This window comes from Raphanus sativus, chromosome 9, assembly GCF_000801105.2.
Source record: "Raphanus sativus cultivar WK10039 chromosome 9, ASM80110v3, whole genome shotgun sequence".
Taxonomy (NCBI): Eukaryota; Viridiplantae; Streptophyta; class Magnoliopsida; order Brassicales; family Brassicaceae; genus Raphanus; species Raphanus sativus.
The window spans coordinates 19,845,927-19,871,584 of NC_079519.1; the positions used below are offsets into that span (position 1 = coordinate 19,845,927).

Genomic DNA, 25,658 nt, shown 5'->3' on the forward strand with positions numbered 1-25,658 from the left:
AAAGAATTCATATTTAGAAGATAAAAGAAAAAATTACAGACTAAAAAGGAAGAAGAAAACATATAACGGACACATAAAGAGGGACGCATGAAATGGAAAGCCACCCAAGGTAAAAGAGAAAATAACATAATAGTTTTATACTCATCACTTCATTTTTTTCTGTAAAAAAATATATTCATCACTTCATATTCTTTGTTTTTTGGAATGATATTTTTGACTGATGCAAAATAAAAATCTATACATGTTTATGATTGCACTTAATTTAGTTCACTTTCTTTGTATTCTCAATCAATAATCTCTTTTTTTGTATATGCATATTTCGAATTAGAAATAGCTCTTAAGTGTTTTCAGAACTTATTTTCTTCAATAAAAGAATAGCAAATCAAAGCTTTGTCGTCGACTAAGATATATTGTTTTAAAACAAAAATAGAGATGACAAAATATATTTAAATTAAAGTTATTTGATTCCTATATAGTGTATTGAGAAAAGGAAGAAACAATTTTAAGATTGTGTGGAATTTAATTATTCGGCAAATGAAGATTGGAAATCCAGGTAAGTAAAACTAATTTTTTAAAAAGGTTAGTGAAACTAAGGCTCAACTCTTCAATGCTCAAATTATATTTCAGTCATATTGATTTTTTTTTAATGAATATTTTCTCTTCTAAGTTCTAACCTACTTAATTTTTTTCTTTAGATATTGGAAATTCATATGGTCAAAAAAGAAAAAGGTAACTCTAAAAAAATGTCAATAACTTACTCACAACGGATCAATTCTCCATTTGCTGGAAGGTGTGTATTACTTGTGTGGTGATATTTTGAAAAAAAAACATTAACCTCTTTTTCATTATAATTTCTATACATACATTCTATTTTGAAAATATATACATTTACATAAAATAACATCCGTGCATTAGCACGGGAGATAATACTAGTTAATGCTAAGTTGGATAGAAACTAATGGGAAGATACTCCAGTTGATAATGCTCTAAAATGCATTTGCATAGCGGTTTCTGTCCTCCATATACAACATGTAATCCATATACAACATCAGGGACGGATCCACGTTGGTAGTACATGTGGCACATGCCACATACTACATCAAATTATTTTTATTTAACAACATATGCATAGAAGACAATGTAGCTAATTTGGTAACAAAGGCTATACTAGTGATTATTGGTTCGACTGTGGTCGTAAAAGTTTAGTTATAAAAATTTAGATGTAGGTAAGTTGGTTGTAGCTGTAGAGTTGTTACTGAAGATTTTTCTGCAGAAATTTTTGACTGTTGTTAAATTTGTTGTAGTTGTAAGATATATGCTGTAGATATTTCAAAATAAAATATGCGATGTATATATAAAATAATTATTTTTATCAACTAAAATAATTTATATTAATGATTGTTATAAATTATCAAATTTTACTGTTATTTAAGATGTGATATGTAATTATTATTTATGTTATTCAAAATATTTCAATAATTTAAAAACACAGAATTAAATTGAAAATATTTATAGATGTTTTTACTTTGATTATCTAATTAATTTGATATCATAGATAGTTTTTTTTATTTTACAGTTTCTACCGCATATAAAACAAAGATGTAGGTTTTTTTGTCTAAAATACATATGAAAAAATTGCTTTAGTTTTTTTTTGATGTATCTTTAAAAGTAAAGCTAAAACTTGATTGGTAAAAATTAATAGAAATTCGTTGTAAACTTTAACTTTCAAAAATAAAGTTACAACATGATTGGTAAAATTTAGTGGTTTAAAAATAAATAAAGCTAAAGTAGACAGATACAACCAAACTAATCACCTCCACTGTGCATTTTCTGTATTTTCTTTTGATTTTGTTACCATAACTATTTTTAACAACTGTGTTATTTCTGTTTTTAATAGAAAAATTCTCATTTACCACAAATTTAGTGTTACTATTAAAATTTATATTTAAAATATGACTGTTGTCATAAATATTTTACATTTTTGATGAAAATGACTAAACCAAATCACTTAAATTATTTGTAGAAATTTATAAATCTAACCTTATCCCTTAAATATTAAATCCTAAACAATAATACATAGACTCAAATATTGAATTATTATTTACTGAATTTTCTTTTTGAAAAACATATCCAACTTATAGTATTTCAGTCACTTTACTTATAGTATTTCAGTCACTTTTTAATATTACTTTTTCAAAATAAAAACTCATAATTTGTTAATATTTAACTTTGATAATTATTTTTATTAAGATTATTTTTCAACATTTAGAAAAAAAACTAAAAGGAATAAATTTTTATAATGAAATTACTATATATATGCATCTATAATATAATGATATTATTGAAAATAAATATTTAAGATTACAAAAGTTATCTCTTTATATTTTATTCATTTTTTAAAAAATTAATGACTAATGTATTTTTTTTAAATATAGTTTAAATCAATTATATTTATATAATATAAATTTATATATTGCCCCACATCAAATTATTATCTGGGTCCGTCCCTTTACAACATGATGTTCAATTCATCGAGGGGCATCATCTTCTTCTTCTGTTTAAAACACATTTTTGTCTAAAATCAGCTAATGAAAATATTTTCACCGTAACAATATCACATTACGACCGGGAGCTTGTGGTCAAGTGGTAAAGGGAAGGGCTTGGGATGTCACCACACTTCAGATTCGATCCATCTGCCATGCGAAACTAAGTCACATGTTCCTGGTCACCTACACAGATATAGGCTACCGTATTTCGGTCCATTTGAATATCCGGAAAATGGTATATCCGTGGGCTGCACCTCCCACCCAGAAGTTAGATCTATTTCTTTAATAGACCCGGATTTAACTCTTTTCATTTTCAAAAAAAAAAAAGAATATCACATTCCATCAGGCATCAGACAAGAATATCCGTGGGCTGCACCCATTTTTTTTTTTTTTTTTAATTGAAACGTTGTTAATCACTCCATAATCCGCCCATTCTGTTCACCAGAAAAGTGACTCCCGCTTCTTTGCCAAATTTGGTTACAATCATATACTGTCTCTATAGTCGACTCATCTTGTCTTCCTTGTTCTCTTTTCATCTTATTTGGGACCACTGAACTCATCTTTGTGGCAGGATCTTGCAGCACTCGATCTGCAATAAAGGGATTGCTCAGTAGTACCAGAATCTGAGACTGGGGCGTCTTGTTGTGGCAAGAACAGTAAGCTAAACAACAATCTCCATTAAAACAATGAATATCGTTAGTTGAACCATTAAAACATTTTTCCATTAAAACAAATGATACTTGGACATGATCGTAATCTATTAAAATCGTATTGAAATCCACTGACTTTTTGGCCCTCTAGCTCGGGAAGAGATAAAGGGGCATCAACAAACAAACTCTTTCTCAAATCCATCTATCCTATTAAAAGTGAAGTACAAATAAGTACTTACCCTGACTTTTTCTGTTTATTTACCATTGATTGCCACTGCCTCTATACCATGTCGTTTCATTTATTTCCTTCCCTTCTATCTGTCGATTTTTCATTGTACCCAAACCGAAATTATTCTGCCTTAACCGACTGAACCATAATTAAATCCCTTCTCCACAGCATTCAATGAATCATAATTAAATCTCTTCTCCACCAGTGCATTCAACATACCACCATCCCTGGAAATCGCAAATTGCATATATCAATACAAATAACCACGAAAATCAATTCAAAATATATTCTGATTAATTTAAGTTGGTGTCAATATGCTTAATATTTTTTCATGTATTTTTAGCTCACATATTATATTTACTTCATGTACGTATTATTATTTTTTTGCAATGTAATTTTTTATTATCAAATGTATGTTTTGTAACATGGTCTATTTTAAAATCCTATCAATCCTATTAAAAACATAATACCCTTTGATATAATAAAAAGATATAATATATTCACAAGAATTTCATTTTATCTGCTCAGAAAAAAATATATTGATCGATATATAATACTAGAAAAAAACGTTTCCTACTTCATCGCTAGATTTAAAAATATTACCATATCAATCAAGCAATATAATTGGTTCATTCATCCTAATAACTTCTTATTCCCAAAACTTATCTAACTACCTCCTAATGTATTAAATTATTCCTCCATAAAAGGAATTCATTAACTAAGAAAATCGATCAATTCTCCAATTCAAATCTTCCAAATATTGTTTTACCTAAATCATTGGTAATCACAGATTTTTAGCCTTCCACTCCAAGTCAAAATCGATAATTATAAATATCTTACCGAAAAAATCTCTCAGTTACCTAAGATTTTCTCAAAATCGAGTTGAAAATATTCCATACATTAAGTATATTCCTTATTTACTAACAGCTTGCTAACCAAGTTTTCTAATTACTAATTAATTTTCTCAAAATCGAGTTGAAAATATTCCATACATTAAGTATATTCCTTATTTACAAACAGCTTGCTAACCAAGTTTTATAATTACTAATTAATATTTACTTTTCACAAATATCTAACCTACTTATCTATATATACACTTCATTCTACGTTATAAACAATAACATTCTCTCCAGCGATAAAAACCAGAGCAAAAAATGATGACCAGTTTGATTCTCAACCCTGTGAAAGACTTGAAGCCATACAAGACGAAATGAAGATCTCAAGTGAAATTGCTCCATTCTTGGCAACAAAGAACTTCTTACGCTGGAGAGACTCTTCACATGGTTCTAACCGATGAACATGTAAGTTCTCCGTCATATACCTCATCATTTCATCTATGTTTCTTTCTATATCTAAATTGCATTATATTGTTCTTTTGTGTAGGGTGTAAAGATTCATGCTACATGCAAAAGGGAGCACATCAAAAGTGTTCAGCGTAAACTTCCTCTAGGGAAATGGTGTTTTCTAACTACGTTTTCGGTCTCCCAAGCATCAGGCCAATATAGGCCAACGAGTCATCCTTACAAGATGACAATCGGTGATGAAACTGTTATAACACCTTCTGGCCTAATGGAAGATAGCATCTTCTTGGATCTTGCCAGATTCGAAGATATCTTGGATGGGACCTTAAAGCCCCACTTCCTTATTGGTAGAACATTTATGCCCATGTTTCTGAATACTATGTTCCAGTTTTTAAACAAGTGTGTAAACTAACTCTATTTTTTCTTATAGATGTGATGGGGAAAATCGTGAGTCTTAAACCAGTTAAAACCGTGCAAGTGAAAGGACAGGATCGGAAGGTTGTACAGTTTCGTTTGGCTGACTCAAGGTACGTTCTGGTGTTAATTGTTTTACGCTTGAGTACATTAGATTTTTATGTACTTGCACTAATATCTTTGTCTACTTTAGTGGTAATGAACTTGCATGCTGTTTGTGGGGGAAATATGCTGAGCAATTGGAGGTTTATGATGAACGTGAACAACCACTGATCTGTTTGATCAGGTTTGCTAAGATTTGTTTCTACCAAGGTATTATTATAAACTTTTATTTACAATATATCTGACCTTATATTGATATTTTTTATGTTCTCAATTATTTCTCGATGTTTATAGGTGAGGTGCAAGTAACAAATGCATTTGATGCATCCATTGTTTATCTTGATCCAACTATGGAAGAGGCAGTGCAGTTCAAAGAAAAGTAAGTTTCATCTGGCATATAAATAAGCCTTTTTCTTTTACCTAAATTGATTATTTTTAAACGTTACATATAGGCTGATGGAAGACAACCTCCCTCTTGCTGTTATTGAGAAAAGAAATGTAAAAAGAGAGGTCGTTTTAAAAGAAGATGATTGGAACGACTTTGAGATCAAGATGATTTCTGAACTCTTTGTTGCGCATCAGGTAAAAAGAGTGGTCGTTTTACTTTATTATTTAAGGAATTTTGTACTTCTTATTTTCGTGCCCAAAATATATGTGTTTTAATTATAACTAATTTTTTAAAAATATAATTGCAGATTCATCACTGCAAAATAATTTGTTCAATTGAAGCTGTTGACACTGATTGGTCATGGTTTTACTTTGGCCATAAAGGTTGCAAACATAAGGCTATTAAAATTGGTAATGGTGAAAAACAACTTTGGCGTTGTGGAAAATGCCAAGTTAACATCACTGAAGTGGTGCCTGTGTAAGAACATACATTCTAATTTCAATTCTTTAATTTTTTTTTTTATTATTTCACATTAAATTAAATCCTTTTACTCTAATAGATTCAAGCTTCATTTGATTGTGAGGGATGACACAGAAACATGTAAGTTGATATTGCTTAACACTGTTGCTACAACCATTGTTGGACATGATGATGTTGATCTGTGGGATGGCTCCTATGAGGAGGTATTATTTTTTTCTAACTAATTTATGTGTTTTTAATTTGTTTCGAATTTATTTATTTTAATTGATTCTGTGCCTAAAATTTTGAAACAGATTGAAAATCCAGAGCTCCTACCAGAACCTATCAAAGAGTTAGTTGGAAGATCCTTTTGTTTTGGCATTTCTGTGTGCTCTGACAATGTGACTAATGGGGCAGACACGTTTAAAGTTCTCCAGGTCTGGTCTGGAGATAAATTTCTCAAAGCTGAATCCCAGTCGGACCCAACCTCAATGATTGGCACATCATCTTCTTCAATCTCTTCTGTTGATGTGAGTTTTTTTACCACTATTAAACATACAATGTAATTGTGCTTACTTGATCTTAGATTATAATTGAGATGATGATTTAATTATGTATATTAGGTGCTCATGTTGGAAGATAACAGTCCGAATGAATCAGAAGAATGCAAAACACCTTTCCCAAAACGCAAGGAAGGAGATGCTGATCTCCCAGACATAAGTTCTACATCAAAAAAGTTGTGCACTTCAGTCAAAGTTGAAAAGGAGAAGGAAGTCTAAGTCTGCAGCGACTGAAGTTTGAGTTTTTAAGTTGTTTTATCTAAATTTTTGATAATTATGTTGGTTTTCTTTTGTTTTCTGCGGAAACATTTATGTATTTTTCTATTGTTTTGTTTGATTCGATTTGGGTGATTTGAATAAGATGCGTTTTCAGATTATTTTTACTTTTTCATTCTTATACATGTAGTCTATTATTTACTTCACACTTGCACCAGGTTTCACTAAAACTAAACATAACAGTTCCCAATCAACCTAGCGGAGACCACTATATATATTATGATAAAAAGACATACCCTGACGTCCAAAGCAATCTTATGACACAAAATGAAGTGTTCATCCATCAGAAATCCTTTCTCCTTTAGCTTTTTCTTCCTGTTTTAAGAAAATCATTTAATAATGATTAAGATAAGTATGATCTATCTCTATCAAATCAGAAAATCTAAATGAAAAAAAAAAATCATGGCTGTCCATCATAGAGAAACGTTTCTACATAACTATTTATTTTCAAATATAAATCAATTATATTAAATCGAGTAGCCTGAATATTAGCTGATATATTTACTTTCTATATTTATATAATTCAGAATAACTACTTTCCTAATTTTTAGCAAGTGAAACACAAATAACGATTTTGGAACCACAACAATCACGGCTGGAGTTTCTTCCTTCCTCTACCCTATTCAACTAATACAAGCAGTCTTTTCTGAATACATCTATCCTAAGTCGAACTATGAAGAAGCGAAAATCAGTTCATCAAAATGAAGATCCAACTAATACCAATATCACTCCAGAGACCACAAAGGATAAGAAAAGATGCAGCAATGCAAAGAATTTTTGTTCTAATACCATGAACAATCCAGACATTCCATTGCGATCAGTATACTGCAGACTCTTTCAGGGTATTGAAAACGGGATTGTTCAATCAAGTACAAATTCTTTGCATGAGCGAATTAGCATGCTCTCACCCCAGACACCTACTAATATACGCAGATTGCAACTTGGTAAGTGTATCATCTATGTCAACTCAAACTATTTGTATAAATTAACAGTTTACTACAGGTCCTAACGTTTAACTACTTCTATCACTCCTAGGATTTGATACACTTACTGACAAAATCTCAGACTCGCCAATACCGAGCAGCTGTTTGACTGGGTATAAATGTAAGGACGAATCAATCACCTGATAATTTTGTATCAATGATGGTGTTGCCTTCATGTAGATAACACTTTATGTTATTATCTTTGTTGTAGCTCAAGCCCTGCAGCCACAGATGCCTATGTCAGTTGGTCTATCATTTGAGCAGATAAAACAAAATAACAAAGGTATTGTTCCTGGAGTATACTGAGGCGTTCATTGTAGTTTAAACATCTTCTTAAATTTTATATGTTCTTATAATAATGTTGGTTTTATACAATGATCAAGCCCGACATTCAGCTTCAGTGCAACTTTCACCTATTTCATCTCAGCAAGATCGTTTCAGATCTCCAAAGAGTAAGAAAAAAATATTACATGTGTTATTGGTCTCTGTTTAAAACATACACTGACTTCCATGTTGTTCATGCCTTTAGCGTTAGTCCAGAAAAAGAGGAAGGAGAACCAAAATCGGAAGTTGCCTGATAAGAGACAGAGGAAGAGGACATCAGATATTTTGAAAGACATTACAAATATTGACTTTTCTTTGGCTACAGAAGATCAAGAATCACCAGCTTCAACAGTTTTTCCTGATACTGATTTTGGAGGTCTGTGGTCATATTACTTGCTTCTTATTTGTAATCATTATTTTCTCTGCTATTATTTTTATCTAACCTTTGCTTTATATTTTTTCCAGCAATTATAGATGACACTGCTGAACTAGAATTCGACTGTAGTTCTGTAGATACAACTGATTCAGAGAACGAATCTGATGTTGATCTTAATACAGAAAAGTCTAAAGCAGCTACAAAAGGAGACAACAAAGATGGTTAGTGCTTTTTCACTTAACTATTATTGAGTTTTTGTTTTTGATGTCAGTATGTGCCTAATTTTCTTGCTGTTCTATTTAATTCAGAATATACTGATGAAGGTGATCCAATATACACATGTACACACTGTGGTGCAATAATGTGGTATGGGGAACGTTTGAACAAACGCAGGAATGCTAAGATTCCTACGTTTTCACTGTGCTGTATGCAAGGCCAAGTGCAATTGCCTAAATTGAAAGAACCACCAACTGTCCTAAAAAATTTGATGGAAGGTGAAGATGCAGAGAGCAGGCATTTTCAGAAGAATATGAGAGCCTATAACATGATTTTTTCTTTTACTTCACTTGGGGGAAAAGTAGAGAGATCTCTTAAAAAGGGAAAAGGACCACCTATGTTGGTATTACAAGGGGAAAATTATCATCTAATGGGCAGTTTAGCTCCCAAAAACGACAGCCAAGCTAAGTTTGGACAGCTATACATAGCTGACACAGAAAATGAAGTTGAGAACAGAGCAAAGTGTCTGAGGTACGTTTTTAAGAATAATAATATTTAGAGGTCTTACATCTAAAGCTTTTTCTGTGTCTGTCTACTATCATTCTGATCTTTTATAAATTCTTTTGCAGCTCTGGTAAAAATGGATTCCAGCCCAATAAGAAGGATACTCTGAGGAAAGACATTATCGAGAAATTGATGAAGATGTTGGATGAAGTTAATCCATATGCCAAACAGTTCAGAACTGCAAGAGATCGATTTCATATTGCACCAGAAGATTCTTTTCATATGAGGATTGTAAGTGAGAGATCTAAGGACGGGAGGACATATGATACTCCCACAGCCTCAGAAGTTGCTGCTCTCATTCCAGGAGATTTCAATCTTGATATGGATAAAAGAGATATCGTTCTACAGCAGAAAACAGGAGCCCTAAAGAGAATAAGCGAGATACATGCTTCTTATCTTGCTCTTCAATATCCTCTATTATTTACTCATGGAGAAGATGGATTCAGACTTGGTATTAAAAAAGGTGTGACAAAAGCTACAAAGAAACAGAAGAAGCCTGATATCAGTATGCGTCAGTTCTTTGCTTATCGCCTACATGAGCGTAAGAACGAGTCTCATTCTCTGTTGCATTCGAGAAGACTATTTCAGCAGTTCTTGGTTGATGCCTACACTACTATAGAGTCCAACCGCCTACGCTATCTGAGATTTAATCAACCTACTTTGCGGTCTGATACTTATGACTCTATCAAACAGTCTGAGAATGCAGGAAAGGTCGATATGAGTGATCAAGGAGAGGAGTTTGTGTTACCAGCTTCGTTCACAGGGAGTCCTAGATATATGAAGAATCTTTACTTGGATGCTATGACAGTATGTAAGCATTTTGGATTTCCAGATCTTTTCATCACTTTCACTTGTAATCCCAAATGGCCTGAGATCACAAGATATGTTAAGAAACGAAAGCTAAAGGCAGAGGATAGATCAGAGGTTGTTTGTCGGATCTTCAAGATGAAACTAGATTCACTGATGGATGCTTTAACCAAGAAACATCTTCTTGGAAAGACTGTTGCATGTAAGTTATACATAGAGTTTTATTTTTAAAGCTTATCCTAATTATATTCATTTTTTGTAACCTAATTATTTGTTTTCTATCAGCGATGTACACCGTTGAGTTCCAGAAACGTGGTCTACCACACGCACACATTCTCCTATTCATGGATCCTTCGCACAAGTTTCCTACAACCGATCACATTGACAATATCATTTCGGCAGAGATTCCTGATAAACTCCAAGAACCTGAACTTTATGAAGTTATTAAGGATATGATGATTCATGGTCCGTGTGGTAAGGCTAATATGAATTCTCCATGTATGGAGAATTGTTTGTGCTCTAAGTCGTATCTAAACCGTTTGCTCAGAAGACCACGATTAATAAAGAAGGATTTCCGGTTTATAGAAGGCGCGAACAGTCTGAGAACTTTGTCCTAAAGAATGGTTACAAATGTGACAATCGGTGGGTTATTCCATATAACAAGAGACTGTCTCTACGTTTCCGAGCTCATATTAACGTGGAGTGGTGCAACCAAGCTGGATCTATCAAGTACTTATTCAAGTACATAAATAAGGGACAAGATCGTGTGACTATAGCTGTGGAACCGCCAGATCACATTGTTGCTAATGAGTTGGGCAATGAAGACATAACAGTGGAGAACATTGAAAAGAAAAGAAACGAGCTGAAGGACTTTTTTGATTGCAGGTATGTAATGGATAAAAAGTATTTTATTTTTTAGATGTTGTCAATATTTTGAGTTTCTAATTGTTTGTTCATTTTATGCAGATATGTGTCTTCTTGTGAATCAGCTTGGCGAATCTTCAAATTTCCTATTCACTATCGATCAACTGCTGTGGAGAAGCTAAGTTTTCATCTACCAGGAAAACAACTGGTTACATTTCGTGGAAAGGATAAGCTGAAAAAAGTGATCAGTCGTAAGCTCATTGAAAACACAATGTTCTTGGCATGGTTTGAGTTGAACAAAATCGATGAGTTTGCAAGAACACTAACCTATGCCGAGATTCCTATCTACTATATCTTTGACAAGAAGACAAAGAAGTGGAAGAGGCGGAAAAGAGGTTTCTGTTTAGGAAGAATAAATTATGCTCCTCGGAAACAGGAAGCAGCATATTTCTTGCGCATACTGTTGAACATTGTCAGAGGGCCTACAAGTTATGATGACATTAAGACCTTTGAGGGAGTTCTCTATCCTGAATACAAAGATGCATGCTTTGCTCGTGGGTTATTAGATGATGATCAGGAGTACATTGATGATATTGTAAGGAGAAGCTACGACTGCTCTGCAAGTGATCTACGACAGATTTTTGTTATCATGCTTATGAGTAACACTCTTTCTCTGCCAGAGGTTGTATGGGAAAACACTTGGCAGTATTTGTCGGAAGTAATTGAGCATAACAGAAGGAAATATTTGAATAGACCAGGTTTGAATTTTTACTGTTAATTTAAGTGTGTAGCGTTTTTACTGGAAGTGGAATATAAATATATTTTTTTATGCAGGATTGGTGTTGAGCGACGATGACAAAAAGAAGTATGCATTACTAGAGATTGAGAAGCTGTTGAGACGTAACGGCACATCTCTACCAAGATTAACTTCAAAGCCAAAGCTGCCAAAGACAAGCACTCAAGATTTTAATGTCTTGGTAGTTGATGAGCGCAGCTATGATCAAGGTACACTAAAAGAGACTCTTGATAGAGATATTCCGAAAATGACAGATGAGCAAAAGGAAATTTATGATAAGATCCTTGCTGCTGTTGATCAAGGAAATGGTGGAATGTTTTTTGTTTATGGATTTGGTGGGACTGGAAAAACTTTTATCTGGAAGTTACTTTCTGCAGCGATTAGATCTCGAGGGGATATTGTTCTAAACGTCGCATCAAGTGGCATTGCTTCGTTGTTACTACCAGGAGGTCGGACTGCTCATTCAAGATTTGGTATCCCCTTAAATCCAGACGAGTTTTCATCATGTACTATGCAGCCTGGAACTGATCAAGGTAATTTAGTCAAAGAATCATCACTCATTATATGGGACGAAGCTCCAATGATGGGCAGACATTGTTTTGAAGCTTTGGATAGGAGTTTATCTGCTATAATTGGGAAGCATGCGAACCAGCCCTTTGGTGGAAAGGTTATTGTCTTTGGGGGTGACTTCAGGCAGGTTCTTCCGGTTATAAATGGAGCTGGTAGGACTGAGATCGTTTTGGCTTCTCTCAATAAGTCCTATCTTTGGGACCACTGCAAAGTTCTGAAGCTCACCAAGAACATGCGTTTATTATCGGATGGTTTGTCACCAGAAGAGGCTGTGGATCTTAGGGATTTTTCTGATTGGATATTAAAAGTTGGGGATGGTAAACTTGCAGAGCCTAATGATGGTGAAGCCGTGATCGATATTCCATCAGAATTTCTTATAACAGACTCCGAAAATCCTATAGAAGCAATCAGTACAGCCATTTATGGGGATACTTCTTCTCTACATGAAAAGAAAAGAGGCCAAGTTTTTTCAAGAGAGAGCTATCCTATGTCCGACTAATGAAGATGTCAATATGATTAATGACTACATGCTGGATAGGCTTGATGGTAGTTTTAAATATTCTACAGTTACTTTTTTCTTATTTCGAAGTAAAAAATATATGTACTAATGATTCAGTTTTGATTGTAGGTGAGGAGAAGATTTACTTAAGTGCCGATAGTATAGACCCAAGAGATAAGGGTTCGGTCAACAATGAAGCATTGGGACCTGATTTTCTTAACACTATTAAGGTGTCTGGTTTACCTAATCATTGTCTTAGACTGAAGGTTGGTTGTCCTGTAATGGTTTTGAGAAACTGCGAGCCTTCAGCTGGGTTAATGAACGGCACGAGACTACAGATCACTCAACTAATGGACTTTATGGTTCAAGCTAGGATTATAACTGGAGAAAATGTTGGACATTTGGTAGATATTCCAAGATTATTGATTACACCATCAGATACTCGACTGCCTTTTAAGATGCGCAGAAGGCAATTGCCTTTGGCAGTGGCATTTGCTATTACAATAAACAAAAGCCAAGGTCAATCCCTATCCGAAGTTGGTTTATTTCTTCCAAGACCTGTGTTTTCACACGGACAACTCTACGTGGCTGTGTCTAGGGTGACTTCTAAAAAAGGTTTGAAAATTCTGGCTGTTGACAAAGATGGTAAACCTCAAAAAAAAACTACAAATGTTGTGTTCAAAGAGGTTTTTGCAAACCTGGAAGAGTGTGTTTGACAAGGTAAATTTCTAAAAAACTATATAATCATGCTATTTTGTCTTCTAAATTTATTTATTTTTCGCCAATGCAGGTTTCAGATATCTACAAACAAGACATGCATCGTTTCTGTGTTTTCTTTTCTATTGTCAAAACTTTGCACTTTTCTTTTTATTGTCTGTTTTTTTGTAACTAAACATCAAGTTTCATTTGTTTTGTTATTTAAAACTTTGTTGTTTTCATTCTTTTAGAACGATATAACACAATCATCCAAACAACAAGCAGCAAACAATTTTTTTTGCTAAGGTCACAGATCAACCTAAAGAAAACAAATAACAGAAACCTAATCACGATTCAAAACAAGTATACTATCTAATCTATTAATCAGTGTGTCTAAGAGCTTATGATCATTTGATTACTTAATCTATCTACGAATTTAAGATCAGCAGCTATTTACTAACCTTGTGGTGTGCTATACGAGCTGTTGTCAGCTTCAATGTGCAGTTTCACTAGATGATCTTCTAGCTGTGTTAGAGTTTTGAAGATGCTCTATTGTCATCTTCATTGTGCCATATGAGAATGAAAATCCTTCGAATAATAACCTGCATACCATATATCAGTCAGATCAATAAAAAAATCTCAAAGTCGTGGTATATTTTACTAATATCAATAAGTATTTCACTTAATATTATAGATGGCTAGCAGTGTTTTTTTTAATCACGATTACCAAGCTAAACAAAACAAATAACAGAAACCTACTCACGATTCAAAAGAACAATACTATATGTCTTATTAACCAATGTGTCTAAGAGGTTATGATCATTCTATTACTTAATCTATCTATTACTAATGAATCCTAATCCCAAGTAAAGTGTTTTTTCTATTTGCTAGATGAATATGCCAATTTTTATAGTTTGTTTTGAAATAAAAATCTATCTTAAAGTACAACAAGGCAGAGATATTCGAGTAAACTTATCTTCATAGAAGCATGAAACACCATTTCTTTGTAGAACAAGAGTCTTTATTCCTGAAAAATATAGAAATTATAAGAGTAGTAAAAAAATAAACATTACATGATAAAATAAGTAAATTTCAACTCACAAAATAATTACAATAATATATTTACCATTTTATGAATTTCGAAAACGCAAGTCACTATTTTAATTTCTTCAGCTCTTCTTTGATGAATCCTTCGAATAATAACCTGCATATCATATATCAGTAAGATTAATAAAATATTCTCAAGGTCGTTGTATATTTTACTAATATCAATCAGTATTACACTTACTATTATAGATGGCTAGCAGTGTTTTTTTTAATCACGATTACCAAGCTAAACAAAACAAATAACAGAAACCTACTCACGATTCAAAAGAACAATACTATATGTCTTATTAATCAATGTGTCTAAGAGGTTATGATCATTCTATTACTTAATATATCTATTACTAAAGAATCCTAATCCCAAGTAAATTGTTTTTTCTATTTGCTAGATGAATATGCCAATTTTTATAGTTTGTTTTGAAATCAAAATCTATCTTAAAGTACAACAAGGCAGAGATATTCGAGTAAACTTATCTTCATAGAAGCATGAAACACCATTTCTTTGTAGAACAAGAGTCTTGATTCCTGAAAAATATAGAAATTATAAGAGTAGTAAAAAAATAAACATTACATGATAAAATAAGTAAATTTCAACTCACAAAATAATTACAATAATATATTTACCATTTTATGAATTTGGAAAACGCAAGTCACTATTTTGATTGCTTCAGATCTTCTTTTATACTTAGAAGCCAACTCAATCTCCAATGCATATCAATCCTGATACTTCGATTTAGGCAATTGTTTCAGATTAAACATCTATGGAACAAAAGAAAAGAGTGACTTTAGACTTACCATTTCATTCTCTAATTAGCTTCATATCACGACGTCTACTTGATACTATTATCCTGAAGTCATCATCCATGTAAACTCCGACCAAAACCTGTTTCAGAATCTGACCATGAGTAGCGACAAAGGAGAGATACAATTTAAAAAAAAAAAAGGCCCCTGTTTCCACCGTACATGATAATCTTAATCATAGCTTTTATTAAGTTAATTGGATGTGTAGATCTTCCAATTCGAGGCTTATATCTCCAATTACACAATAAATAAATTAAAAATTAACATTTTCTTACAACCCTATCTACACGGTTAAAAAACTAAAGTCTCTAAATTAACAATTGAACTAGGGTTACAGATATTACCTTGCATAAACTATTTCAATCGAAATTAGGGAAGAGGGGAGAATCGATCATAGACATGCACGAAACAAGAAGCAAGATATCGTCTTTTTATTCTCCGGAGAAAGAAGATAGAAGTCGTCTCATTTTGTATTCTTCAGAGGAAAAAGAAGGAAACTTGGTGTCTAACTCATATAATCGCAGATTCTAAAACTACTCCTAAGCTTTTCTTGAACAGATTAAAGAGTAATATGAAAGATGAAATCGTATCGAACATCGAAGAAGAAATACAAAGGTTTTTCAGATGTTTACCGACAGAAATAGGAAACCAAACATCACTTTCTACTTTATTTTCTTTATCATAGGTATTAACGTTTTTTGTTACAATTCCCGGAAAAAAAAAACAGTTATACAATGGGCTTTCACAAATGGGCCTTCAAATATAAGTCTTAGTCCTTATTTACCAAATTAATTATTAGAAACCAAGCCCATCTCTAATTTAATATTACTAAAATTATGAAATAATTTACTATACTATATACATGTTTTTATATGTTTAATTTTCATATAATTTTTTTATAAATAATTGTATTTTCTATGAACAGGTAAAAGTGATTTACAGTTTTTAAAAATGCATCCTTACTCATATCTATTTATTTATTTGTATTTTATATCTATAAAGAATATATTTTCATTATAGAACTTTCCAATTAAATATATATGTTGTGTTTGTTTACTGTTTCTCATCTTCGTCGTAAAATACAGGGTTTAAGATGAAAAAGAAAATTATAATAAGCAGACAATGTATACGATCAACTATTTAAATAAATCGTTTACATATAAAAATAAATGAAACACAAATTTTTTACAAAAACGTAACTTTATTACATCTTCTAATTCCACACACTACCACAAACGAACTATATGATTAATCACAATATAAATAAATTGTATATCACAATTACATAACCTAAAAGAATAATTCATAACATTTCAAACCGAAAACAAACACCCGCGCGGGCGCGCAGATCAAGATCTAGTTTTTACATTAAGTAAAAGGACAAAAACACGTGAATTATACGTATATTAATAAGGTTTTAAAAGCTGTCTACATATTCACAAAATCAACGCTACTAATATCTACTGACTCTCCAGTCTCCACCCATGGGAAAAGAAATCTCCAAACACATATTGTCCTTCGTATTGGTTTTACTACTCCTCGCCGCGACTGTCTCATTTGACTTGAAAAAACCTTGCAGATGTTTCGTTCTCTACCAACATAACATCGCCTACGATAGTGATAACACGGACAATGCCACATCAGCAACAATCTTGAACCCTTTAGGACTAGGGAACTTTCTTTTCGGAAAGTTTGTGATCTTTGACAACCCTGTAACAATGGACCAGAACTATCTCTCCAAACCGGTGGCTCGTGCCCAAGGATTCTTTTTCTACAACAAGAAGTCTAATTTCAACATTTGGGTCGCTTGCACGTTGGTGTTCAACTCAACGCAACACAAAGGGACATACACAAAGGGACATTTACCATAATGGATGCGAATCCGATAATGGAGCCGACAAGAGACTTATCGATAGTTGGTGGGACCGGTGATTTCTTCATGACTCGTGGGATAGCTACGTTCAAGAGCGACCTCATTCAAGGCAGTAAGTATTTCCGTCTCAAAATGGTCATTAAGCTCTATGAATGTTACTAATTTATGTTTTGGATTTGATGTCCCGGACATTGTATAAGCTTTCAGCTATTAACGTTTGTTGTTGATGACCTTGTTGTTCCTCCAGTATTTCGCAAATGGTATTGTAATTTGTTTGTAACAATTTTATTATAAATGTAGTGTTGGATTTTGATATTACCGAGTTTTATAGACAGCTACAAGTTATTTAATTCGTAAAAAAATACAAATTAATGTCGTCGATTATAGCAGCAATGTATAATGTAAATGATAAATTCACGTTTAATTCCAACATCCCCACCGTTAAAAAAAAGTCTTCTCGAGTTCTATGTAAGTAGGAAAAATGGCATTTTTGGACCTCAACTAAAAAGTAATTTGACTTGTACACCTAGACTCTGAATCGTGTGCATAATACAGTCTTAGAGGTTTTAAATATCACAGTCGTTTTGTGTAGAGATTTTTTTTAAAAAGTTGCACTTGCTGGAAATCTTGATTCCTCAGACATAATATAGTCAATGGCATCATTAACGGAGGAGTTTAGAGTGGAATGCTTAAAAAAATTTAAACAAATGAGTCCCATGAAAAATTTAAGCAACACACGATCTGCTGTTTGTTTAAGCATTGTTTTTGGTTTATTTACGGATCCCACATGTGGTGATCCGCGATTGGTCATTTTTTAATTTTTTTAATCACACAAAAAATTAAATTTTAAGCACCCTCCTTTTAGCTCCCCCATAATGCTCTTAGAACAAAATTATCAGCGTCCTAAGCCGCAACTCTTAGCATTTAATTGGTCAAAATTAAATCAAAAATGCATCATTAAGCGAAGGATGTCTTTTAATTAAGAACTTTCTTGAATCGTCCTTAAGTGATATGTGTCACGTGCGGAATGGGTGTTGTATTTCGTTAGGGTAAAATCGAAAGGGTTTCACTTCTCTCTTTCATCGTCTTCGTTTCTGTCTCCACGGCCATTCAGAGGGTGCTTTCTGTCAACGGCGCATCTCTATTGACAACACTTCTATACCAATGATGCTTCTCTCTCGCCGGTTCTCTTTGACGGCACTTCTCTCTTGACGGCGCATCTTTTTCGACGGCACTTCTCCTTCGGCGGCTCATCTCCCTTGATGGCACTTCTCCCTCAACAGCATCTCCCTCGAAGACACTTCTCCTTCGACGGCATTTCTCCTTCGACAGCACATCTCCCTCGACGGCACTTCTCTATATTTAAAAAAAAAAATTAACCTAAGGACCAACATAAAATCCCACCAATAATCAGCATTTTCATTAAAATTTCTTAACAATGTTCTAATCTATAAATAACAATAAATAATACTAAGAACCACCTAAAAAGTCCCATTGATAATCATGCTCTTACTTACCACTTGCTAGGACACATCTATTGCCCCCTTATTATATTTAAAATCTCTATTTTTTCATTTGTATATTCCAAGGGGAAAATTATTTTTGTTTACAAATTTTATTAAGTACAAATTATAATTGCATCAATAGTTATCTAATTTTAATTTTGTTTTATTTTTTTTACAAATTTTATTTAGAACTATTTTAAAGTAACATTTCTCAAATTTATCCAATTTAAAATATTTAAATTTTAAAAATCTATATATAATAGTGGTTATAATTTTTTTCTTAAATCAAAACCTAACTTTTAAAATAAACAATGTACACAAAGCTAAGATTTGTACTTAATATTAAGTACAGATTATTATTTTATAACAAATCAAAATATAGATGTTTTAATTAAATCTAATAAGAGGACAATTGAAATGTTGTAACACAGTGGTAATTAAGTTTTTATTAAATCAATGAGACGAAGGTTCGACTCCCAGCAAGTGAATATTTTAAAATAAATTCTCTATTAAAATTTTTTCACATATTGGGTTCAATTTAAATTATTTTTTAGTTTAGATCGTATTTAATCATTTATTTTTGGCTGGAGTATAAAAATGCACGATATGAATAGTAGGAGTAGAAAAAAAAACATTTTCCCCGAATAAAAAAGTTGTTGACCAGACCAACAAATTATAAGAGCTATTTACTGGGAGTATTTTCTTTTTTTTTTTAATTAACAATGAGATAAAAAATAGTAAATAGAAGGAAAAGTAATCTATAAGATACCATAAAAATATCTTTTGATACCAAGTGTCAATTTATAAATATTTATTTGGGCAATTCTGTAAAATAATAAATTTTCAAATTTTTTTCACAAAAATAAATCATAGGGAAAAAATAACCAAAATATTTCATTTAATAGCAAAAATACAACTATATCCTAGATATATAAATAAATAACTAAATAAATATAAATATAAATATAAATAAAATACAATTTTTTATAGTTTCAGATTATATGTTTTCAAATTTGAACTTTTAATTAAAAAAAAACTGAACTCTTTTTTTTAAATTTCTTTTTTTTCAAATTTTTCTTTTTGAAATTCGCAAAAATAATTTGAAACTATTTTTAAAATTTTATTTTCAAATTTTTAATATTTATATTTTTTAGTAAAATTTTAACATCAATCCCAAATTCACACCCATTAGCTCTATATGGGAAAATTATATTTTCAAACTGTTTCGAATCCGTGCCTATTGAAGTTTACCCATCTATGTAGCCAAGCGACCGAGGTAGCTAATTTTCTTTGCGAACAACCGGGTTTAACTGACGCTGGTAATCAGGTCCCAAGAAGATTAGTCGGTTGGTTTATAGTCGGTTGGTTTACGGCCCGCATGATACCCCATGTTTAATAAAACATCTTGCTTATTTTCTGTTCATTTTAATTTTTAGAGTCTATATTTGTGACAACGAACTTTTTATTGTATTCATAGGGTGTTTTTTATTTATTTTAAGAAGGAAATCTATAATTAATTAATAAAATAATATTAAGATAGTAATATTTTATTACCCAAAAATTACTATGAATATCTCGTGCTCACGGGTCCCACCATCGAACCAAAAATGAAAAGAGACAGAAGAACTGAACTATACATGGACGTACCAAATATTCAACCGAAGAAAAAAGAGCAAGGCCCGCGAGCTTTAGGACTGGATCGGATTTGTTTTTCCTTCTCGATCATATCGAAAAGAAGATAGATAACCAGATGATAGTATTCACTTTTCTTTTCAATTCAACCTTAGAGTTTCCGACAAATCTCTCCCTGTAATTCCGTCAAATCCTTCTGAGATAGGAAACCTTGACCGACATCCTGTCACACCTTCCCCTACGACAAACAACATGGTACACCACTACTCCTTATTCTTCATCTAAATCTCTTCTTTCTATCGCTGCAGGTATCTCAATCTCTAATTTTAAACCCTAGCACCGTAACAGGTTACAAAACGTCGTAAATGATTACTACGTGTTGATTTGATTGTACCTTCATAATCTGAATATTAATCATCGAAATTTTTAACTAGCTTTGTTGTTAAAAAGAGAGTTATTTTCTTGTCTTTTTTTCCTTAAACTTGAAGCAGGCTGATAGGAGAGACAGGTGTACTCATGTTCTCCTCTTAGCATATCAGAGTTTTGGGCTAGCATTTGGAGATTTGAGTATCTCCCCTCTCTATGTGTATAAATGTGCATTCTATGGAGGACTGCGTCATTACGAAACAGAAGATACGATGTTTGGAGCGTTTTCTTTGATATTTTGGACCATAACTCTCCTCTCACTCATCAAATACATGGTTTTTGTCTTAAGAGCAGACGACAATGGTGAAGGTAAGGTACATTGGTTTTGCAAAATTTGTTTTCTTTTACGTATTTAAATTCATGACCGTTGAGGTTTGGTTATTTATTCTGTTGCATGCAGGAGGGATTTTTGCGTTGTATGCTTTGCTGTGCCGACACACGAGGTTTTCTTTGCTTCTGAATCAGCAAGCTGCTGATGAAGAGATATCTACTTACTATGGCCCTGGAGATGCAAACAGGAGTTTACCCTCTTCTGATTTCAAAAGGCTTATAGAACATAATAAAAGATCCAAAACAGCTTTGCTTCTTTTAGTCTTGGTTGGTACTTCAATGGTCATTACCATTGGTGTCCTTACACCCGCAGTTTCGGGTAAAGGGACAGTCTTCTCTCTCAGTTCTGTCTAGCCTTTTCTTTTCCCTAAAATGAGGCCTAAACCATGTTAAATTAACTTTTATTTTGTAGAGAAGATCTCTCCTAAGAGGAATATTACTTTTCGTACCTATATGAACAGTTTATCATCGAACATTACTTTTCTTTTGCAGTTTCTTCCTCCATTGATGGACTTGTGGCCAACACAAATTTGAAGCACAGTAAGCAATGTTGCAAGTACTATTTCGATTTCCAGATTACAGACATTTTTTATTATTTGTTTTTGCCTGTTCAGGTACCGTGGTTATGATAGCATGCGCTCTGCTCGTTGGACTTTTCGTTCTACAGCACCGTGGAACAAACAAAGTCGCCTTCTTATTTGCACCCATCATGATTTTATGGCTGTTTTCAATTGCAACTGTTGGTCTGTACAATATTTTTAAATGGAATCCTAGCGTATACAAAGCTTTGTCTCCATACTATATCTATATGTTCTTTAGAGACACTGGTAAAGAAGGATGGTTGTCTCTTGGAGGCATTCTTTTATGCATCACAGGTGCTTATTATAACTCAAATAATATTCTATCTAAAATCTTGTTTCATCTTGGATAATTTTGGGAACTTCAGGAACGGAGGCTATCTTTGCTGAGCTTGGCCAATTTTCAGCTAAATCTGTAAGGGTACGTACGTTGAGAAGCTTATCTGGCCACTCACCAACATAAGTGATAAACTGGTCTTTAGCAATTATTTGTTCCAGTTCACTTGGTTGATTTTTTTTGGTGTGGCTGGTGACAAAATAAAAGGAACAGTAACATGTTTGCAATTCCATGGCTTTATGCAGTTTGCGTTTTGCTGTGTTGTTTACCCATGTCTGGTGCTTCAGTACATGGGTCAAGCTGCGTTCTTATCAAAGAACTTTTCTGCTTTACCCACTAGCTTCTATTCCTCCATCCCAGGTAAGCATTTAGTTAGTATATGTATCTTATGGTGTTATTTGTTAAGTTTGCAGGCAAAGTTTTTCGCATTAGTTTTTTTTGCGCATTAAGCATAATGCGAATTTTATATATGCCTCATTTTGATCTTGTGTAACATGTTATATGATCTTGTCTTTATGATTTTTCCTATTGATAACCAGATCCATTTTTCTGGCCGGTTCTAATAATGGCAATGCTGGCTGCAATGGTTGCTAGCCAGGCCGTCATATTTGCAACGTTCTCAATTGTCAAACAATGCTATGCCTTGGGATGCTTCCCTCGTGTAAAGATTGTTCACAAACCAAAATGGGTACTAGGTCAAATCTATATTCCCGAGATCAACTGGCTCCTCATGATCCTCACCCTCACAGTCACCATCGGTTTCCGAGATACTAGACACATAGCTTTCGCTTTTGGTACGTAAAACTTCCTTCATACTCAAAATAATATCTATTCCATCAGAAAACACAATTAAAGTTTCTGAAAAGTTAAAATTAATTATTGTCTTACTGGTTTTCATCAGGACTTGCTTGCATGAGTCTGGCGTTTGTGACGACTTGGCTGATGCCTCTAATCATATACTTTGTTTGGAATCGTCATCTCGTCTTTGCTATTCTCTTCATCATCCTATTTGGGACCATCGAACTCGTCTTTGTAGCATCTTCTTGGACCAAGATCCCACACGGCGGATGGGTCACTATCCTCCTTTCTCTACTCTTCACTTTCACCACATATGTCTGGCACTATGGAAACCGAAGAAAGTACCTATACGACCAACACAACAAAGTCCCCATGAATACAATCCTCACCCGTGGCCCGAGCCTCGGGATCGTCAAAGTCCCTGGCATAGGTCTAATCTATACAGAGCTAGCAAGCGGTGTCCCAGCCACATTCACTCACTTCCTCACCAACTTACCAGCGTTCTACCAAGTGGTTGTCTTTATCTGCTCCAAAACCGTCCCTATCCCTTACATACCGCAGAAAGAACGATACCTTATAGGCCGCGTCGGTCCCAAAACGTACAGGATGTACCGTTGCATAATCCGAACGGGATACAAAGACGTGAACAAAGACGGAGACGACTTTGAAGACGAGCTTGTCGATAGCATCGCCGAGTTTATCCAACTGGAAGCCGAAGGCTCGGGATCAAACAGGGACCGTTCTGTTCATGACGGTCGGCTTGCTGTTGTGAAAACTTCAAACAAGTTCGGGACAAGGCTGTCTCGGTCAATATCAGACGTTAACATAGCGGGAAGCAGCAGCTCGAGGTCTCAGACGACTGTCACTAATAGCAAGTCGCCCGTGCTGAAGAGACTGAAAGCGGAGTACGAACAAGAGCTTCCGAAGCTTAGCATGAGGAGGAGATTTCAGTTCAGACCGATGGATACAACGTTCAGACAACCGCAAGTGAAGGAAGAGTTGTTTGATTTGGTTGAGGCGAAAGATGCTGAGGTGGCTTATATAGTCGGACATGGTCACGTGAAGGCGAAACGGAACTCGACGTATGCGAAACAGTTGGTGATAGATGTGGCTTACTCGTTCTTGAGGAAGAACTGCCGTAGCCCTGCCGTGATGTTGAATATTCCTCATATTTGTTTGATTAAAGTAGGTATGAATTATTATTTATAGTGAGAAAGAGTGGAAAGAGTTTTGATTTTAGTTTTTGTGTTAAAGAAGTTATGTTGGACTTTTTCTTTGATTATTTGGCTGATAAAATAATTGTGTGACTACCAGAATTGACAGTAACACTTTTTTTCAGTACTTAGTTAATTCCTAGTGCTTCGAATGTTCATTTATATAGCTGCTACTAGTCACTGGTTTGCCCTTCCTACGAGGATGTTGTTCTTGTCTTGTGTGTGGTGGTAAACTTTTGTGAGTTAAAATATTTTGTTAACATTTTCTTGTGTGAAACTATTTATTGTTAGATAAGGTCGTCATGGTTGGTGTGTATCTAACAATTGTTAAACAATCCATACAGACAGTGCCGTGCAAAGGATTTAAGGGGTCTAAGAGCATCCCATTAGCAAATCTCTCCCATATCGATTTCCAATGTTCTTTCATATTATTTTAAATTTTTATTTCTTTTGACTTTTTCTAAAAAAAAAAAATAAATATCTGAACCTATCGCGGGCCGCCACGTGTCGTGGAGCGCGCAGAACAGTGAAGATATAGGTTTAGTCCACTGATCTCCAACCATGCAGGTTCACAGATAAAAGAATATTATATTGTTTTTTCTTTTTGGGTTGCGTGTGAACCTCCCTTAACATCCTCTAATGGGGATGCTGTAAGACAAGTTTTTAAAAGAAATTTATTTACAACTATAATGAAACTTTTTTTCTAAAACAATATATAATCTTTACTAAATACACAAATCTAAAATTGTAAAACAATAAGTTTATTACAAAAATATGCTAAAATTATATTATATAAGAAAAAAATATATGAATTCAGAAGGTGAATTATTTGAACTCTCATGGAATTTGTTTTTTTAATAACTTTAAACTATTATACTAAAAATATTTTAAATTTTGGGACCCTAAATAAAGTTATATTAATCGGGCCTGAGGCGAATGCTTTTTTTTCAATACACTTTAGGCACGGCTCTGCATGCAGACTATCACCTCTAACAATTGCATGGATTGTTTGAATGTCACAACTGTGTGATTTATATCTAATTATTCAGAATAATTGTTATAAGATATGATTGTTTGTATTGTAAACAAGCCATTAGAGTTATTTTTATTAGAAAAGAGTTCTGCAAATGAATATTTTTAATAAGACTAAAAATGTAGAGACAATCAAGATATATAGGTACTTTCTAAACACTTTTGCTAATAATAATCATAGCTTCATAATGACAATTATATGACGCTTTCATTTTTCTAATAACTAGGAGTTTTGTTGCGCCATGCGCAGAAATAATAATTTTAAATATATTTTTTTATTTCAAAATAAAATGTTGATTTATATGTCAACATTACTATTTTTATATTTTAAATTCAATAATTTAAGAAAATCATTAACATATTTTTGTAATCTTATTTCTTTTAGTTTGGAAAAACTATTACAATTTG

General features: G+C 33.2%; 3 protein-coding genes, 1 long non-coding RNA gene and 1 pseudogene across 5 annotated transcripts; 4 read left to right on the top strand and 1 right to left on the bottom strand.

Moving 5' to 3' along the window:
- Positions 1-4,558: 4,558 nt before the first annotated feature.
- On the top strand, positions 4,559-7,020 carry LOC108836340 (uncharacterized). The gene is made up of 10 exons (XM_056995276.1): positions 4,559-4,726; positions 4,809-5,073; positions 5,157-5,253; positions 5,334-5,452; positions 5,537-5,621; positions 5,695-5,824; positions 5,938-6,107; positions 6,190-6,313; positions 6,404-6,619; positions 6,713-7,020. Exons 1-10 carry the CDS (start codon positions 4,706-4,708, stop codon positions 6,866-6,868), a joined length of 1,383 nt encoding a protein of 460 aa, XP_056851256.1. The 5' UTR covers positions 4,559-4,705; the 3' UTR covers positions 6,869-7,020.
- A 578-nt stretch (positions 7,021-7,598) lies between these two features.
- Positions 7,599-13,640, top strand: LOC108824959 (uncharacterized). Its single transcript, XM_056994870.1, is given in 14 exon segments — positions 7,599-7,869; positions 7,961-8,029; positions 8,120-8,191; positions 8,292-8,360; positions 8,438-8,608; positions 8,698-8,829; positions 8,917-9,355; positions 9,454-10,274; positions 10,478-10,669; positions 10,765-11,084; positions 11,292-11,817; positions 11,894-12,873; positions 12,875-12,971; positions 13,054-13,640. Coding segments are annotated over 14 exon segments (4,746 nt in total).
- A 693-nt stretch (positions 13,641-14,333) lies between these two features.
- On the bottom strand, positions 14,334-16,185 carry LOC108828615 (uncharacterized). 2 transcript variants are annotated; one of them, XR_001945805.2, is made up of 5 exons: positions 15,870-16,185; positions 15,520-15,607; positions 15,349-15,444; positions 14,747-15,249; positions 14,334-14,647 (listed from the first exon to the last, which is right to left on the bottom strand). It is a non-coding gene; the product is annotated as an uncharacterized LOC108828615 (long non-coding RNA). The 2 variants fall into 2 exon arrangements; XR_001945804.2 differs by having other exon boundaries at positions 15,349-15,450.
- Positions 16,186-17,009: 824 nt separating this feature from the next.
- Positions 17,010-17,560, top strand: LOC108828614 (dirigent protein 12-like; annotated as a pseudogene).
- A 3,030-nt stretch (positions 17,561-20,590) lies between these two features.
- On the top strand, positions 20,591-24,315 carry LOC108831503 (potassium transporter 3-like). The gene is made up of 9 exons (XM_056993623.1): positions 20,591-20,790; positions 21,027-21,270; positions 21,362-21,610; positions 21,784-21,831; positions 21,906-22,166; positions 22,238-22,290; positions 22,452-22,566; positions 22,746-23,000; positions 23,108-24,315. Exons 1-9 carry the CDS (start codon positions 20,788-20,790, stop codon positions 24,211-24,213), a joined length of 2,334 nt encoding a protein of 777 aa, XP_056849603.1. The 5' UTR covers positions 20,591-20,787; the 3' UTR covers positions 24,214-24,315.
- The last annotated feature ends 1,343 nt before the right edge of the window (positions 24,316-25,658 follow it).